This window comes from Clinocottus analis, unplaced genomic scaffold (assembly GCF_023055335.1).
Source record: "Clinocottus analis isolate CAN_PGR_092001 unplaced genomic scaffold, fCliAna1.0.p SCAF_6, whole genome shotgun sequence".
NCBI lineage: Eukaryota > Metazoa > Chordata > Actinopteri > Perciformes > Cottidae > Clinocottus > Clinocottus analis.
This window is the reverse complement of record NW_027176218.1, coordinates 7396855-7415512: the sequence shown is the minus strand read 5'-3', so window position 1 is coordinate 7415512 and position 18658 is coordinate 7396855. Positions and strand designations below refer to the sequence as shown.

At 38.4% G+C, this 18658-nt stretch overlaps 2 protein-coding genes across 2 annotated transcripts; both read left to right on the top strand.

Annotated features, from left to right (window-relative positions):
- Positions 1-1763: 1763 nt before the first annotated feature.
- sqor (sulfide quinone oxidoreductase) lies at positions 1764-8539 on the top strand. The gene is made up of 10 exons (XM_068602704.1): positions 1764-1954; positions 2679-2877; positions 3046-3216; positions 3369-3422; positions 3817-4011; positions 4110-4319; positions 4495-4678; positions 7035-7102; positions 7185-7363; positions 7452-8539. The coding sequence occupies exons 1-10, from the start codon at positions 1944-1946 to the stop codon at positions 7507-7509; spliced, it is 1329 nt and encodes a 442-aa protein (XP_068458805.1). The 5' UTR covers positions 1764-1943; the 3' UTR covers positions 7510-8539.
- Positions 8540-9539: 1000 nt separating this feature from the next.
- ctdspl2a (CTD (carboxy-terminal domain, RNA polymerase II, polypeptide A) small phosphatase like 2a) lies at positions 9540-17787 on the top strand. The gene is made up of 13 exons (XM_068602703.1): positions 9540-9813; positions 11375-11586; positions 12385-12520; positions 12643-12789; positions 12918-13145; positions 13707-13800; positions 14332-14443; positions 14544-14630; positions 14720-14782; positions 14892-14971; positions 15929-16055; positions 16165-16260; positions 16654-17787. The coding sequence occupies exons 2-13, from the start codon at positions 11401-11403 to the stop codon at positions 16717-16719; spliced, it is 1422 nt and encodes a 473-aa protein (XP_068458804.1). The 5' UTR covers positions 9540-9813; positions 11375-11400; the 3' UTR covers positions 16720-17787.
- Positions 17788-18658: the final 871 nt, after the last annotated feature.

Below are 18658 nucleotides of genomic sequence, written 5' to 3'. Positions count from 1 at the left end.
CACATTCCTTACAATTGTTTGCTTTAAACGCTGTTATCCTCCTTTTGAAAAAATAAATAACAAACATAGATGTTCTCGAGACGACAATGCCTGGAGAGAAAAATAACAAGAAGACAGCAGGCTGTGAAAATGGCTGTGAGCCGGCAACAATAAGCAATCACGATATTCCGAAAGAAATCTGCCAACTGATGATCACACAACGAGAGCGACGACATGGAGCAGAGGCTGGAAACGGACATGCGGTGAGTGTGTGTGTGCACGTGTGTGTGTGTGCTGGTTGCAATAGGCATCTCCCTCTCTCTCTCTCTCTCTCTCTCTCTCTCTCTCTCTCTCTCTCTCTCTCTCTCTCTCTCTCTCTCTGTCTCTCTCTCTGTCTCTCTCTCTTTCTCTCTCTTTCTATCTCCCTCTCTCTAATTCTGTGGGGTCAATGCTTACTTTTGTCTTGAAGATCATCTACATTGAATTCACCTGTAATGACTAAATAATCAAATTCGGTGCAGGTAATTGAAAACATCTCGTTATAATCCTCAATTAAATGTGAGTATTTTAGGGACCTGAAAGTTTAATTTCCATTTTGAATGACACATATTTAAAGAATGAAAACTCTCGAAATGATAACTTCTTCCCTCAATTTCATATTCAAAATGGAAAACAAGGACAAAGATTAGTGAAGTATATTGTGGGAAATAATAAAGGCAGAGGTCATTTATGGTTAAAACCCTTGAATGCTATTAAATGGACCTCCAACAGTGATCTGTGTGTTTGGGAATTATTATCTAAATGAGTGGTCGAATAGGATTTGTTTTGTTATTTCTTTATATTCATATCTCTGTATCAATTGATCTATTTTCTTAAAAATATTATCTTAGGGAGACAGAGTAGTTCAGTTGATGTGCCGTTTAGCCACACCATATCAGTGTGGTCCCACAATAAAACAGGCAAAAAGAAGGAGACTCCACTTATATTTATATCCAAAAGCTGTAAACTAATTTGCCATTGGGCTCCTCTCTTATTCTCATTTTCACAGCGGGCCAGTCATCTTTGGTAAACTAGATAACAATGTTAGCAAGATTTTTCTCATGATGGCCACAGATCCAGATATCTTTCAGCTGCCATTAAACTTTATGAACACAGTGTTCACCTTTCAAAATAACAAAAAGACTGAAAGTACAAGCTATGCATACCATGCAAAATAAAATACAATTCTAAATGTGTAACTATGGCTAACTGAAATATTTTATTCAGGGGGTTGAAGAGTGTGCTCTACTGTAACGCCTCTACTTTAAGCACCAATTTAGATTATAACTCGTGCATTGTCTGTGAAAAAAATAATTTAATTTTACTGTTTAATATACAGAGGGTGAGGCTGATGTTCTCACGACAAGCCAATTTAATTGTTCCAAAGGCCATGACTATCTAGTCTGTATTGCACAATTCGACCATTACTCTGCACTACAGCATGTGTCTAGAAACTGTGGCAGTTAAATAGCACGGGCTGCATATAATAGTACATGATAAAATATAACGCAACAAGGTGAAACAAACATGATTGCTTAACGCTTTGCCGCGTCTGTGGAGCGCTGAAAAAAGTTTGAGAACAACTTTAAATTTAATTTGCTGCGGGTCTCACCCGTCACCCTGCTCGTCAAAGTGGTGGGCGTCAACTTTTTCAGGCGCCCGTATCCGACGCTGCTCGTGTGAGCGCTGCACCGTTGAACAGAGAAGACTGCCCAGACTTTTGATTGGTCGAATGACGGAGGAGGCGGGACCACCACTCTGGACTTACATAGCATTGTCGGCCGTACCTCTGAGGGGGGTATAGTTCAAGTCTCTTCACGCAGCTTGCCAACGTCTTCAGCCGTCTTTACAGAGTCGAGGAAGGTCGGACTTTTTTTTAAATTACCGGTCAGACAGGCGAAGAGCAGCAGTGCTGGTCAAAGTAAATGTCATACAGGTAATGTCTCTTTCGGTGCTCTGTGACGCAGCAGCACCAACGGGCAGCTTTGCCCATATTAAGCAAACTTGTATTCGACAACATGTCAGGTTACCTAAAAGAAGATATTCTGGTTTATGTGTGTTTTGTCACGTGAATGATCCGGAATGTTCAGTTTACAATGGCTGCTGTAGTAGCTAGCACTGTCGCCCCACAGCAAGAGGGGCGAGGGTTCGGACCCCGGCCTGGCAGGTCCCTCTGTGTGAAGTTAGCATGTTCCCCCCATGTCAGCGTGGGTTACCTCCGGGTCCTCCAGCTTCCTCCTAAGTCCTAAACCATGCAGTTTAGATTAATTGGACTCTATATGATCCGCAGGTGTGAATGTGAGGGTATTTGGTTGTCTGTCTCTATGTCTGTCCTGCGATGAACTGGCGACTTATCCAGTGTACCCTGCCTTCGCCCATTGACAGCTGGGCTCGAGCGCCCCTAAAATAGGTTTGGATAATGGAGTGATCCTTTTACAATAGCTGTGGGTGGCGAGGCTACTGTCAAATTCATGATCTTGTTTTAGATCCGTGTCGGAAATCTAATTCCAACTTAAGCTCACTCGGGTTATTTACAGTATACACTTGGCGAGCAGCCAAAATGTGAAAAGCAGGTTTTTGATGTATTTGAACATTGGGTCCTAGACAGCACAACTGTGTTTCTTGACAACCAAAATGACTTGTTGTTATTTCTCACACAGAATGGCTGCACTGTGTCGTCTGAGGCAGTGCCACCCATCTGGCATTGCCGTATCTCATTTCCACACGTCCTGCCGTGACTTTGCCAAACAGCACTATAAAATGCTTGTTGTTGGAGGAGGAAGTGGGGGCATTTCAATGAGTGCAAGAATGAAGAGGATGTTTGGTGCTGAGAATGTGGCTGTCGTAGAGCCCAGTGAGGCAAGTATCCGGTGAATTATGATTATGAATTGCATTCCCTCTCTTTGTTTTATCACTAAAAGACGACTCAAACCACAGGTTATGAAATGTGATGGCTTTCGTTCATCCGGCAAGAGTATTTGCCCATTATGTCATACTAGTTTCTTACCAACTTCTCTCTTTCTGAAGATGCACTACTATCAGCCGATTTGGACCCTGGTTGGTGCTGGTGCAAAGACTCTAACCTCATCAGGTCGCTCTACTGCGAGTGTTATGCCTTCTGGAGTGAAGTGGGTGAAATCCAAAGTTGAGGAAATAAACCCAGACACAAATACCGTCCGCACAGACGATGGGAATGAAGTACGTTTGCTTTATGAAACTGTTGTCTGCCAGTGTGCATATTTAATCATCTACTGGCTCGACATTGAGTGGCAGTACATGAAGTAGATTATATTCAAATGATTATGATCTATGTGTATCTCGCCTTACTCATACTTTCTCTCGTATTGCAGATCTCCTATGAGTATTTGATTGTGGCTCTTGGTTTACAACTCCATTTTGAGAAGGTGAGGTAATGCTTTGCTTGTTCACATATCATGTGCATTATTAATTTCAATATCTCGCACAGTATTAGTTTAAATTGATAATGTGTAAAATATTTTTTTTAACATTTTTATATATATATATATATATATATATATATATATATATATATATATATATATATTATTCTAATGCATTACTTTACTATTGTAGTTTATCTATTTTACGAAATGTGTCTTATACTTACTATTCTTTTTGTACAGGTGTTAAAATAACCTCTTACATACAGAATAATCTATTACATACTTTTTTATGTGTATATTTTTTTTACTTGTATCTCTGGCACAATATTTTCCCTCTGGTTCAATAAAGGTCAATTTGATCTCTTCCTAAAGAATGACATTTTCTTGAAAATAGATCAAAGGACTGCCTGAAGGATTTGAACATCCAAAGATTGGGTCAAACTACTCGGTCCAAACTGTGGCAAAAACGTGGAAAGCACTGAAGGACTTCAAAGAAGGCAACGCTGTGTTTACGTTCCCAAATTCTCCAGTGAAATGCGCTGGAGCTCCACAGAAGATTATGTACCTATCGGATGCCTATCTCAGAAAAGTATTTACATTTCAGAACATAATGATAATTTAGTACATTTTGAAACTCAAGTGTGGTTCTCCAAAGTAAACGAATATGTTTCTATGTTTCTACCAAAGACAGGAAAAAGGGCAAAAGCCAAAGTCATATACAATACATCACTGCCTGTGCTCTTTGGGATCAAGAAATATGCAGACTCATTGTGGGAAATTGTGAAACAACGTGACCTACAAATAAACCTGAGGCAAAACCTGATTGAAGTGCGGGCAGATAAGCAGGAAGCTGTGTTCGAAAACCTGGACAAACCAGGCGAGACGAAAGTGTTTGAGGTAAATATGTAGCTTGTAAATATAGGAATGACTGCTGTGATCACTGGACACACTGGTTTCCAAGGAACCACCTAATCCTCTGTTTATTATTTTACAATTTGTTCCGAAATTATTTGCCAAATAAGAAAAAGAGACTCCTGTGAATAACTGAAACTTTATTGTTTTTCTTTGTTAGTATGAAATGCTTCATGTCACACCACCAATGGGACCCAATTTAGTGATTAAAGGCAGTCCACTGGCAGATGATGCTGGCTGGTTGGATATTGACAAAGACAACCTCCAACATAAAAGATATCCAAATGTGTTTGGGATTGGCGACTGTACCAACTTGCCCACCGCTAAAACGGGTGCAGCTGTCGGTAAGTCATTTCCGTGTCTTCGGTTTCAACATTGCACTAATGCAACTCTGGAATCCTATTGTTGCACAATGTTCATACACTGACATTTATTTACTATACTCGGTCAGTGTATTGCACACGAGTTTTGGAAATAATAGATTACATCATTGGGATCATGCAATCATATTCCAGAAACCGCATCCCACATGTTGTTGAATACACACATCATACCATTTGTAAGGTTGGTTTTTTTTTTGCTGAATATGCTAAATTCATTATTTGTATTGAGATGTTTAAGAGAGGGGAACAAAATCTATATTTGTGGAACTCAAAGTTTGTGGCTGCGTCAATTTTAAAAAGTAAATAATAACTTAAGGTTCAATATTTGTATTATGTTTGATTTGGCAGAAATCCAAATGTATTCAGATTAGATTACATGTATTTCGTTATCCAATAGATTATGTTACTAGTTACAAAACAATCTTATTTTATTTTTGATCAATAACTGAGTATATTTCAAAGTAATCTGGCCCAAACCCTGATTGCACATTTGATTTACCAAAGAAACGTTTTGCATGCAACAGTAACACGCATGGAGAAAAGGTTTAACTCTCTGTGCCAAGCTAATTTTAATTTCCTGTGTTTGTTTCACTTCCTATTTGTTGACTGTTAAATGATGGGAAGTTTCTGGCACACTTGCATCATTGATGATGATGATATGAAGTTGTAAATCAATTAGTACTTATCACTTTCTGCCAAACTGCAATCGAAAAGCAGTAAATATTTGCTATGAGAGGTAATACACACTTGAAGGTATTATTTGAGCTGTAAACTAAATGTTGTTCTGTGATAAAGAACATTAATACGTTTGACATTTCTTTCCAAATGCATTAAAGTATGTATTTCATGGGTTCAAAATGGTGCAACACACCATTTAATACTGAGCAACAACCGCCTCACACTTTTTAGTGTGAAATATCTCAAGATTTATTGAATGATAGCTGTAACATACAACAAAGACATTCACGATAAATCTTCATGAATTTTAAAATATATATTTTTTGAATGTATTTAATCTAGCCACCAGCAAGTACAAATTGTAATTGTATAATACTTAAAGGGTGCATTGTCTTCTCTTGCTGCCCTTCTTCTGTGAGCTTCAAATTGATGAAATGTATTATATACATCTTTTAACATAAAGGTTATATTGATAACATTTTTATGCGAGAGGATCATTTTAAACAAATAAGACATCCAAAACTTTTAGAAAGGTGCTAAATAAAAGTATTGCTTTTTCAAAAAAAAATAAAATAAAATCATAATTGTAAATGAATCATTTAACAATATTTGGTGTGTGTGAGTTTAAAATTTCCTCAAGCAACAATCCTGTCAAACCCCAGTGCACAACATAGAGGCGCTATAGGTAAAGATGCACACTCCAACATACAGCGTTGTACTGGAAGTTAATGCAATTGAATGGGGAAGGAGAGTGAGACCTCTAGTGGCTGAATGTTAGCACCTGTAAAAATCAAACCGCTATTTCATTCGAATGTTTCCACAACAGACTTCTCCCAATTTAAAATATAAAAATACTGTACACTAAATCTACTTTGCCTCTCAATTCAAGGGAAGTTCTACACTAACTTTGCAGGAATTAGATCAAAGCGAACGCACCCCCAAGTCTGACAACATTGTGGCTTCAATACAGAAGATACACGTTTGATTAGGTGACAGCATGCCAGAGTAGCGTGGCGGTTTAGGGGTTTGCACTGTTGCCTCGCAGTAAGAAAATCTCAGGTTCAAATCTACTGGGGACTTTCTGTACAAATGTTAGCATGGTCTCCCTCAGGGTCCATAGACATGCTTGTTGGGTGAATTGGAAACTCTAAATTGTACCTGGATGCAAGTTTCTGTGGGCACATTAATAAGCTGGTGACCTGTTCAAAGTGTGCCCTCCCTGCCTCTTACCCAGTGGGTGCTGTGATGGGCTCCAGCCCCATTACATTTTGCATGACAAGTGAATAGTGAATATGCACGTGTGGGTGGTAAAACCATAGCATTTTATTTAACACTACTAAATGACAAACTTTAAATGGTATGCCCTACTAGTAACGGGGCACCTGATGTTGACAATTTTCCTTTTTACTGTGTAACTATAGACCCTTGGGGGCCGCTAGCATGCCTGTAAACATTGCACATAATGTGTCATGTCTTGTTGGTATACACAAATAAACATACCTAAACTCTTTATACTATCTGCTAAAACAGTGTAATGTGACAGTTTTTAGTAACACTCTACATAATTAGTACGAAGGATGGATTTGGGTCACATAAAAGAACTTTCATTTATTGTAAAATTTTCTTTTCTCATTCTCAGCTGCACAGACTGCCATCTTGAACCGCACCATCAGCAAAGTACTGAAAAATGAGAAGCCAGATAAAATAGTAAGTGACCCATAAACATCAATCGTGATTCATCTTTTTGAAAATTGTGCAAATAAATAATCCGTAACCTCCTTGTTGACAGTATGATGGCTACACCTCGTGTCCCTTGGTTACAAGCTACAACACAGTGATTCTTGCTGAGTTTGACTACAATGGACAACCGCTGGAAACATTTCCTATCAACCAAGCGAAGGAAAGAAGAATTATGTACCATATGAAAGCTGATGTGATGCCTCACCTTTATTGGCATGGGCTTCTGCGGTATGTACAAAGTGAATTAACAGCATGTTGTAAAGTTGTAATGAATCATATCACATTTCATTGATGTTCTGTATTTGTTTTGCATCAGGGGCTTGTGGGGTGGACCAGGACCATACAGGAAACTCATGCATCTTGGAATGAAGTGAAACCTCACCACCAGTAATCATGGTGGACCTTTGTGCAACTCCATGGTTTACTTTGGTATGCATGAAGGATTCATCATTTATATGTATGATTCATCATTTAAGTGTACGAACTGGAATCAATCTGATAAATAGGATTCAAACCCGTCTATTGCAGTTCCTTTAATGCCAATCAAATGTTCTAATCTCTGTAGGGAAAGAAGTGAAACATTAAATCCATCATTCAAGTGTGGACATAATATTTGTGGCCGCGACAACAAGTTTGGTGAAGTCATTGTGAATATTTATGTATCTAGGTTTAGTTCAACCTGCAGACTGAGTTTCATTGTTATTACTTTGAAATAAAGTGACTTTCTGGAATGAGAGTGCAGAACATAAACTTAAGACTTAACACTCAACTCATTGAGTGCATTTCTTTGTAGTTTTTTGCCTGTTATAGGTCAATCGTTTGTTTCTTTTGGCGGCATATTAAAAGTAAGAGCTTGCTGTGTTCCAGCGGGGAGATTTTTCAAGGAAGCTTGAACAAAAGATTGTATAAAATTATTTGCAACCCTTGGTGAACTTAGTTATACTATATATTTTTTTTACATTAGATATTTTTCACATTATATTCAATTATTGTGTTGATAGTAGTCCTTGATTACAGTATACAAATATAAACAATTTGTTGAGTAACCATATAAAAGAGTTTCTGTTGAAGTCTATTGTGTATCAGCAATTTGATCATTTTCAGGTTCGTCTTCAGCCAAAATGTTTTTTTTGCTTTGTTTTTAATCATTTGTGCTACTAAACATTTTATACCAGTGATTGTCCTTAAAATGCCTGACCATTAATATACAAACTACAAAGTGCTTTTCATTCGTGCATTATTTTTCTATGAGTGCTTCACTGAGTTAAAGACATCTCGGGGGTTACATATTCGGAACTAAATTCATTGTTGTATTAATTGCTCTTTCATTATAAAATGACTGTTTACACTATTTATCCCACTGTAATAAGGTAATAATTAAAATCTGAAATTGCAAATTTGAAATAGTTTCAGTCATGTTGCGCTTTACTTTTCATCCAAAGGTTTTATATCTATCTATCTATCTATCTATCTATCTATCTATCTATCTATCTATCTATCTATATATAGTGTTATTTACTTTTTTGAAGAGCTTAGGACACAATTGTGACTACAACTTTTGTGTACACTAGTCAATTAGCCGTAAATACAAACCATGTTTACTTGTCATGGAGCTTTAGAAGAAAGGGTTCAAGGGTGGTGCATTTGCTTATTAACTGCACAATGTCATGCACTTTATATTATTGAAAATTGCCTCTTTTTTTACCTTTCCATCCAGGCTTCAAAGGTCATCCATAGATTTTTGGTTCTTAGGTTTTAGTCCCCTGGATCATAGATTGACAGTTATCTCTTGGCAGGCAGTCTGTCACTGAAATGAAAGGCAATGCCTGAGGACCTACAACTTGTTTGGGGATTTGTTTGAACCAGGGTTTCTTGCTAATGCAGCATAATGCAGTGTTATAGAAAGCTCTTTATTGCAAGTTCACTGTTGTAGCATGGACTTGAGCCACGACTATCAACCATTAAAAGACAACATTCAGATAACCTGACCAACCATCTATATTTGCTTGTTTGTGTTCCCTGATAGATTTTCCAACAACATAGTTCATCATTGTTCCTGTGCTGGTATCTCTCCCACAAGGGCTCGTTGATCTGCATCTGACTGAACTAAGTAAAGCTGGCAGAAAGTTTATTATAAAAGTTGAAACAATAGCTAAACACATGTTTATAAATGGCTAAACATCAGTCTGTTTCTTCGTAATTTGTGACACTAGCTATGACGAGAAACAAATTCATTCCCATTCCTGTCAGCCCCTGCATTAGCAAATGCAGCAGAATACCGTTTTAAAAGATTGACTCGAGCACCAGTCTACATATATATTTTGTTAAGTTTCCTTGTAGTCGCACAACAATACCAGCAGGGATAAAGTGCGGTAGTGAGTCCCGATCCAGATGCGCATCGCTCGCTCACCACACAGCCGCCTTTTCTTCTGTTGACTCCGCTCTCCGCCACGTTGGTTCCCCGTGCGTGTGTGTCGCATTCCCCTGCGCATCACCAACGTTGTGTTTGTGATGAGGCGGGAAATGGCGTCCGCAGACATGTTTGGTCTGTGACTAGCTACCGAGCGACAGACACAGCTGGCGGCAACAACCACGGCCCGACCTCTACCGGTGGTCGCCACGGTCGTGGCCGAGAGCTGCCGCTGCGGGCTGGTTTTAAGGCGCTTCCTAGATCATCAGTAAGTAACGAACAACGTCAACATGTAAACAAAAAATGTTGTCTCTCTCTCTCCCCCCCACCACCTGATAGCCGGACTGCTGCTAGCTAGCAAAGGGGGCGTAGTCTAATGGCTGGAGATAATCAAGGAAGCTAACGAAATGACTCGTTAGCCGGAGCGTTTAATAATGTTATTTTACCGATGAAGTGGCGGAAAATTTCCGTGTTAAACAAAGTTACGTGTGAGAAGTGACACAGGAACTGAATTGAATAATGTCGCGGCCTTGCTTTCATTGCCATCGGAGGGTTGTTAGCCTGCTAGCTAACCAACTGTAGCTTGTTAGCTAGCGACCCACCGGCCGCATCTGGTTTACGTTACAGTGATTTACGACTGATGGCAGGCGTGTTTATCTGACAATGCCAGCGGATAGCCACATTAAATCACAGTATTGCCCTCCCACAATTGGGACACCAGCGGTTTCTTTACATGCTAAATAACAGCAGCGGCTCACGTCGTTGGTGTTTCTACAGCTAGCGTTACGTAACGTCAGTCTGAGATTTTGTTCCACAATCAGGTCAAAGTTATCAACGGGTAGCAAATAAAGCTGCGGCATAATTTATCAAACCTGAATTATTTTTGCGCGTTTTGTGTTGAACACCCGCTCAATTTAAGCTTTTTTTAAAGGCCTTGCGTTTCCGTTGACCATTCATATTTATCACGTGACGTTGGCGTCACACCGCCCACTCCACCGGACGGTGGATAAACTTTGTTTATAACCTGTAGAGACTCGACCAGGACAACTAGTGGGGGGATGTCAGTGCATCCGATTAGCTGGTCCGCACATTCTGCCCTGAACCTTCATTGCTGACTGGCCCACATTAGTCAAAAAAGGTGACAAAACTGTTTTACTAAATTAGCATACTTATGTTGATGACTATCCACTCCAATATATATTTATAGAAAATAATACTAATTTTGTAATAGCTTGTTTGTTACATACTTGTGGAAGTAACAATAACATACGTTTTTACTACACTGGGACCATCATGCACAGGTGTAGTAATCATTTATTGTTTTGGGATCACTGGGTCCCATCACTTGTATGTTATTTCAAAGAAATCGATTTAGCTGCCTATTTGTTTTCTACTTTTTTAATTCAAATGTCCTACAATCATAAATTATACAAAGAAAAATCACATGTCTTTGAAAAATGTATTGTACACAAGTTAACAAACTGCTGACTACTTTAATATACAACATAAAGGGCAGGGTGTTCAAGCGCAATACGTTTTTAGTATAGACCGAAATTTGTCTGTGGCACCAAGTATCACAAACTTTAAACTACACTATGTTGCCATCCAATATCCAGGCAGATACATAATATCGTTTACTTATTTGATGATATAAATGCTAGTTTTAGACAATTTCATCCATGCCTGTTTCTCGTAAAGCTGCCTGTAACATTGAACAACTTTGTTCTTTTGTTCAGTGAAAAGACAGGTTTTATATTTATTTTCATCAGAAAGGTTGTTGTTATATTTGTCAAATGTTTCTTAACTTATTGTTTTACCCCCTTTGTCAGATTTTTCTATGTGACGTTGGAGCACGATGAAGCTGAGAGTGCGTAAAGCTCCTCAGCAGCCGAATTTTGGCCGTCGAACACACCCGTCCCAGGCCAAACGGAAACACTGTGAAGTGGCGCCGTCCCCGGTGAGAGGTCGAGGCAAAATGCAGAAGAATGAAACCGGACTTTTCTCCACGATAAAGAAATTCATCCGTGGAAATGCTGTCAAGGTGGGCTTGCATCAGAATTCCCAGCTGCTCTTGCCACAACTGAGTTTTTACTGCTGTAACATAGTGATGCACTGTATGAGCACACGCTCTTATTTTATGCAGAAAAAGCAGTGCCACAGCTGCATTTTGTGCTGGTAATTTGAAACAGTGACTCACACATAATAACTAGGAGTGTTTTGAGACGCTGAGCAGAAAGTCTCAACGCAGTCAACGTGGTTTCCAACTGGCGTTTTTGTGGACTTCTATTTTTGTTCTTACAATTGTTATAAATTACAATTATAAATGGTCAACTAATGTCAAATGTGAAATCGTAAAAATTAACATTTTTTAAAAAAAAGGTAAACTTTCTCCCATTAAAGAAATTGCGTTGTTTTATCTTAAGCCCATTTCAGAAATGTACCTAATTCACTTCATTACATGGGGGCCTGCATAGTAAATATGCAGCGGAGTCACCTTACTTTAAAGTTTTAAGGGTAATCTTATTAGATTGGAATTAGAAACTTCTCCCTAACTTTTTCAACAAGGTTTCAATTAAATGCTGTCACATAAACTTAAATTGTGCTGTGGCACAAAGTAAACTGTGTAGTTAAATTTAATATATGTTGTTGTCTGCACCCCCCCCCCCCAAAAAAATGTAGTTTTTTTTGGGTAATTTCGAAGTTTAGTACATGTATTTAGATGTGGCTGGAGACACAAAGGTATCATGATGTAATTGCTCTGATAGCTTATTGTTACAAGACTACTAATTGTATTTGTCAATATATTGAATTGGAGATTTTTTTAAAATGTTTTTCTCAGGTGGAGCAGGATATCCCCGCAAAGAGAAGTCGTATTGATTGTAATCCTGAGAGCGATCTAATTACTTCAACACCACAGACGAGAGGCCTTTCCAACAAAACTGTCTCCAGAGTTTGCCGGAAAAGTCCAGAAAAAGGTACCCAGAGAGAACTGTTGACAACAGTGTCACAAACCTAATGCCATATCCAAAGTAACCAAAAAAAGAGACGTATATTGAAATCTATACTTGGAGTCTATGCAGATGTTTTCTTTTTTTAGACACAATGACCTGCAACAGTAAGCCCATGAAACCGAACGGTAAACTGGAGGCCCCCGTTGAGGTAGCGAGCAGCCCTCCACGCACCACCCTGCTCGGCACAATCTTCTCTCCGGTCTTCAACTTCTTCTCACCAGCAACTAAAACTGGTAAAACAAAAGAATTTGTAAATATTCACGTCTAAACATATACAATATTTTTGATTGATATAAAAATGGTAAAATTCCTTTTGTGAGATGTGAATCGACTGCTCGTGTGTCTTGTCATTCGTCTTCAGCCACTCCTGGTTCAGACTCTCCTGGCCAAGCGGTGGAAGCGGAGGAAATCATCAAACAGCTGGACATCGAGCCGGCAGAAGAAATGCCAAGCAGCACCCTCACATCCACAGAGGACGTCACTCAGTGTCACACCGCCCCGATATTACCACAGAGGCTTCCGATTACCTCGGATACATCCATAGAAGAAGGAGAAATAGCCACTGAAACTGACTTGCCACCATTAACGGGTATGGACACTTTTTTTTTTTTTTTTTTTTAAATCTGTGAAACGTTTTTGACATCATCTGTTTTATCAGAAGACAACTACTAACTGCAGACAGTTCTAGTTATTTAGTTTAACCTGCTTTTATGACCCATTGGGTGGGGTTTGCAATAGTGAATGTTAAAATCAAATTAATCTTCTTTTAGCCACACAGATTTGTAAACATGACACAGCTCTTTTGATACATATGCAAATTCAGGTTTCATTCCTTTCATCTTTTAGTTCTAGACAAAATCATCTTCATGATTTTATATTAAAGAAACTGGAACTTCCAGGTTCTGCTTCAGAAGTTAGAAAACTTAATAATTCACATTTGTAATAACAGAACAACCAAACAGTCCAGCCTTTGGACAGAGCTCAACAGTATGCACGTTGTTTACTCCATATGTTTAGAGATGGGCTTTAAAAAAAATAATGATCTATTAATCAATAGATGTTAAGCAGCTTTTAATAAAAAAACATTTTCCGTGCTGCTCATTGTTGATAAATCATATTTTAACTCCTTTTCCATCTCTATCTTCATCAGCTCCTGGTTGTATGCCAGATGGTGTTTACCCACATGCTCTACCTGCAGCTCCTCCAGAAACCTCATATGAAGAGGAATGGGAAGTTTTTGATCCGTAAGTTAAAATTGATTTTTTGATGAGCTTATAACAACAATAGCTATTTTAAAAAGTAGCTGTCGAACGCTAAAGAAGGAACCGTAAGTTTAAACTGGTTTGGTGTAAAGTTTCATTCAGCACGTAACACACTATTTATATAGTCTCACTTCCAAGGTGACATTGCTTGCTGGTGCATGAACAGAGCTTGCTAGAATGTGAACATTTCAACCACTAGGTGGCAACAAAAACAAGGCTTTGTGGGACTCCTCTGAGAGGACATGTGACGCTTTTTGTGACATGTAAGATTTTTTTTATCGGTTCAGTTGACTCACTAGTTTAAACATCACAAGAAGGGAATCACTTCTGTGAATCCTTTCAGTGGTATTGAAATTGGAGCAGATGTTTTACATTTATTAAGTGGTGAAAAGACAAATTCTGTAACATTACTACTTCAGATTTCAGCCAGGATGACAGACTCTATACTTTGTTTGGACGCCTCTTCTTTGTTTTGGTGAAAAGAAGGTCGTTTCAAGTTCTCTCTGTTTTCAGGTACTTCTTCATCAAGCACGTGCCTCCACTGACGGAAGAGCAGTTAACACGCAAACCAGCGTTACCTTTGAAAACACGCAGCACACCAGAGTTTTCTCTCGTCTTGGATCTGGTAAGCAGTCAAGGATTTATTGGCCTCTATTTCACATTGAAAGTAATTTGACTTCAAAGGATTTTTCCTACAGATCTTTTCCTCTTTTTTCTGTTATCAGGATGAAACTCTGGTCCACTGTAGTCTGAACGAGCTCGAAGACGCAGCCCTGACATTCCCTGTGCTCTTTCAAGATGTTATATACCAGGTACAAGCTGTTAAATGTCATTCTCTAATCAAGAATTTGCTCATTTTCTTGTTGCTGTGATTTTAAATTTCTTCATTTTTAATCCGAAGGTGTATGTTCGGTTGAGGCCATTTTTCCGGGAATTTCTTGAGCGCATGTCTCAAATGTATGAGGTGAGATGCAACTTCTTTTTCCAAGTGACTCAACGCTGTATCTGTTTAATCTAACCTGCTCTAAATTTACAAATGACTTATTTATAGTTGCTGTCTATTACAATTTCAGATTATTCTCTTCACGGCTTCAAAGAAAGTGTATGCTGACAAGTTGCTGAACATCCTGGATCCGAAAAAACAGTTGGTCAGGTCAGTGACTCTTCAGCAGCTTTTATAGTGAAGGATGTTGATTGACAGCATGTGCAGCTACAATAAAGAGAGATGAAAATTGTCATTCATGATTCAACAAGAAATAAGTGTAGCTATATTCTACACTCGGCCAGTAATCAAATAAACATATGACGCATGTCAGTGGGACAAAGAAGCCTCGAGCTCTTTGCTGTTGTCTTTTTTCTAACCTTTTAGTCTAACAAATAAACAAGGAAAAAATGCTGCTCAACAAAAAAATGATGTCGAACTGGTGTTATGTGATATTTCCACAGTTCTGTTGCTGTTTTGCGAGTTAAATCAAGTTCTTGTCGTTGTGATCTATCAACAGTTAAACAAGAAAACATGGTAAAACAAATGCAAAGGGGGCTTCTCACCCCTAACGACTCCCTTTCTAACCCCAAAAGGCAAAACGTTTCACAGCACCCCCCTCGGGCAGGGAGGTGGACAGTATTAACGTGAGGCTTTTTCTAATGACCCACTGGGTCATAACAGCACACCTATGGCTTCAGATCTGGTCCGCCAAGCCTCTGACCTCATAATCTTCACCATAAATACAATATGTACAATAGTCTGGGTGTGTGCAGCCTTCTCTTCCTTTTGTTAGATGAAGAAATTAAAGGAAGAACCAGTTTTGCTGATAGGAAGCAGACAATCACTGATGACACGCACAACTGGTTAATGCTGTTTTTCAACTTTGGACAAATCGGTGAAGAAGCTTAATTTTCTTCGCAATTAGAAGTAAATTTTAATAATTTAACCTTAAACCGTCTGTTAAATGTGTTTTTGTTTTTTAGGATTGTCGCCTCATTTCTTCGCTCCATTCCAGATTATGTAACCAGTTCCTTTGTTGTCTCTGTTTGAGCTCAAGATCTTGTTGAAAAGATGTATCACTGCACGTAACCTCACCAATGTCTCTCTTTCCGTGTTTTTTTTTAGACATAGGCTGTTTCGTGAGCACTGTGTGTGTGTTCAAGGAAATTATATTAAAGACCTAAACATTCTCGGACGGGATCTTTCCAAGACGATAATAATCGACAACTCACCCCAAGCCTTTGCCTACCAGGTAAAACCTTTTCACCCCAAACGGTGAACTATTGTTTTAAAGAAAAAATAATGCAATAATGTTCCTGTGTTAAAGTGATACTAGATCATGGATTTTCTGTCTTTTGTAGCTTTCCAATGGAATTCCAATCGAGAGCTGGTTTGTGGATAGAAATGACAACGAGCTTCTGAAGCTCATCCCTTTCCTTGAGAAGCTTGTGGAACTGGTACGTAGCTCCATTTCTGTCTGACGCTGCCGGTCGTGTGTTGTGGATATTTGACCTACTCTTTCCCTTTTGAGGGTCTCAAGATTAGATGCACAAACACACAGGGCCTATGATATATATTATACAGATATAAGAGTTAAATATACATTTGGTCATCAGATAGTGACGTCCGTGCACCACCTGTTTGTGACACACTGCATTTTAAACAGTAGCTGAACTATCGACTGCACATGTGTGTCACACAGACTATAAAAATAAGTGTTACGCGTCTCTGGTTGCCCACTTTGCTGCCTGCTTGGCCCACATGGCTGTAAAACTAAAGGCTTTGGTCATCACCACTAAACCGAAACGTTCATGTAGTTTCTTGATCAGTTTTCTCTCTCTTCATCACAGAATGAAGATGTCAGACCGCACATCCGAGAGCAGTTTCGTTTGCACAACCTCCTTCCTCCAGACTGACCGTGTGTTCGTCTTTAAGTTCAAGATGGTATCAACATTGGAAAGAAGAAAAGAAAAAAAAAAAGACGACCAGAAAAATAAACTCAATGGATTTCTATTTGCAAACATTGTGGTTTTTTAAATTATGCAAAACATTGAAAGTTAGGAGTCAAAAAGCCCTGGATGTTTGCACACACACTCAAACCCGATTTGGAAAAGACTTTTCATTTGTTTGTTTCTAGTAGGACTTTGAAGGCGGCCTCCTACACGGTATTTTGTCTTTTGAAAACCTTTTTGGATTAACAGAACTGAATGTCATGCAGTGTTGGATCTTATGGACCTCGGCGGCTTCAGCCTGACCTTGAACGGACAGTCGAACCTGTATAATATTCACTCTATATTCTTGTAAATATATGTACATAGGTTTTTGTTTTGTTTTTCTTCAAGGGTTTTAAGGCATTTTATTTTCATTTTAAATTTTAGTACGTATTCTTTGATTCGGTTGCTTTTTTAAACCAACAACATGTTAGTGTGTTTTGTTTGAAGTTGTTGATAAACAGCTGTTTTTCTGTTGTATGCCTGCATTATTCCTGTGATGCTTTACTCCATTACATGCAGTTGTCTGTATTTCGGTGCAGTTTAAAAAAAAAAGAAAAGAAGTATCTTTGGGGGAATGTTTCTGAAACAATATTTTAAAGTTCTGTAATGTAAGCTAGACTTAGGTCGCAACTGAATACAAAGCCATAATGGCTGAATTTTAAATTTGGAGATTTGTATTTGGCAGTCCATTGGGGGGGTTCAGGCATCTTGCACTTTGACATCCAGCCCTTTGTAAGTAGATGTAAAATCTTGTCACTTTTCTATACAGGTGTGAATCACCTCGATTTGTTATGTGGCGCGGGGGAAGAAGGAAGTTGTAGCACCAGCAAATTGCCAACATGTTTGCTTTGAAATCTTGTTTTCCAAGACGTTGTATGTGGGATCTTTACGATGTAGGAGTCACACGTTTTATTGACTATTGAATGATCACTCCTGTTGTATTCAGTGTTACTCAATGGTTTCCTTGAAAATAAATACATTTTTATACGACTGAGAGCCTCCTTCCAATAATTAAAATACATCATATTTGACAATGAAAATAGGTGTTCATTTATAATTAAAATAAAATAATACAGTCATTAAAGCAGACAAGACGATTGAGTTTGACACGTCTGAACCTTGTAAACAAACTCAACTCAAGGTTCACTTACTCATTTGTTTTGGTGCTTTTAACTGTATCACACTGTCCTCATTGTGATTCAGCCAATAGCGCCACAACCAACATGTAAGGAAGTACATCTGTTGACATACTCGGTAACTAATGAGAATATGTATGTAGTGTAACACGTGTGGTTTATTTTATTTGAAAAAGCTGAAACCTACTTTCCGGTAAGCAATATTTCCACTGCATGGTCTCTGTTGCTCCTGTGAGTCTTCTTGGATCTCATCAAAAAGTACACTGAGAAAAGGTTGAGAGACAATAGTTTGTGTTTTTACTTGTGAGTTACAAGTACAAAGAACTGAAGATCTCCCTGAAAGCTTACTTCGATAATATCATTTTACTGCGATGGGTTTGTTATTCTCACAAACTATTTTAAATAAAGATCAAAAACATTAAAATTGTTGTGATTTTTTTTCTTTTCAATATTTTACAGGAACACTATTTCAAATGCACCACTTTGCAATCTCAGATTACGACTTTGAAGAGTAAAATATATCATCTCAAAACAGACACAGATATCATGACATTGACTGTAATAAACCAGATACATTTCTATCTATCAAAGAGTGTAATGCTGTTACTTTGAAATATTATGGCTTTAATTTAGCTACATAATGCTTTGCCTCGTTCTTTAAGTGCGAAGCAAATATTATTTTATATTTTAGTTGCTGTAGAAATACAAAAATATGAGATTTACTT

Coding starts and splice junctions, on each gene's coding strand:
- sqor (XM_068602704.1), top strand. Junction 2,878..3,045: donor CTGTCGTAGAGCCCAGTGAG/GCAAGTATCCGG, acceptor CTCTTTCTGAAG/ATGCACTACTATCAGCCGAT. Junction 4,679..7,034: donor TAAAACGGGTGCAGCTGTCG/GTAAGTCATTTC, acceptor TCTCATTCTCAG/CTGCACAGACTGCCATCTTG.
- ctdspl2a (XM_068602703.1), top strand. CDS start 11,401: ATGAAGCTGAGAGTGCGTAAAGCTCCTCAGCAGCCGAATTTTGGCCGT. Junction 13,146..13,706: donor TGACTTGCCACCATTAACGG/GTATGGACACTT, acceptor TATCTTCATCAG/CTCCTGGTTGTATGCCAGAT. Junction 14,972..15,928: donor CCGAAAAAACAGTTGGTCAG/GTCAGTGACTCT, acceptor GTTTTTTTTTAG/ACATAGGCTGTTTCGTGAGC.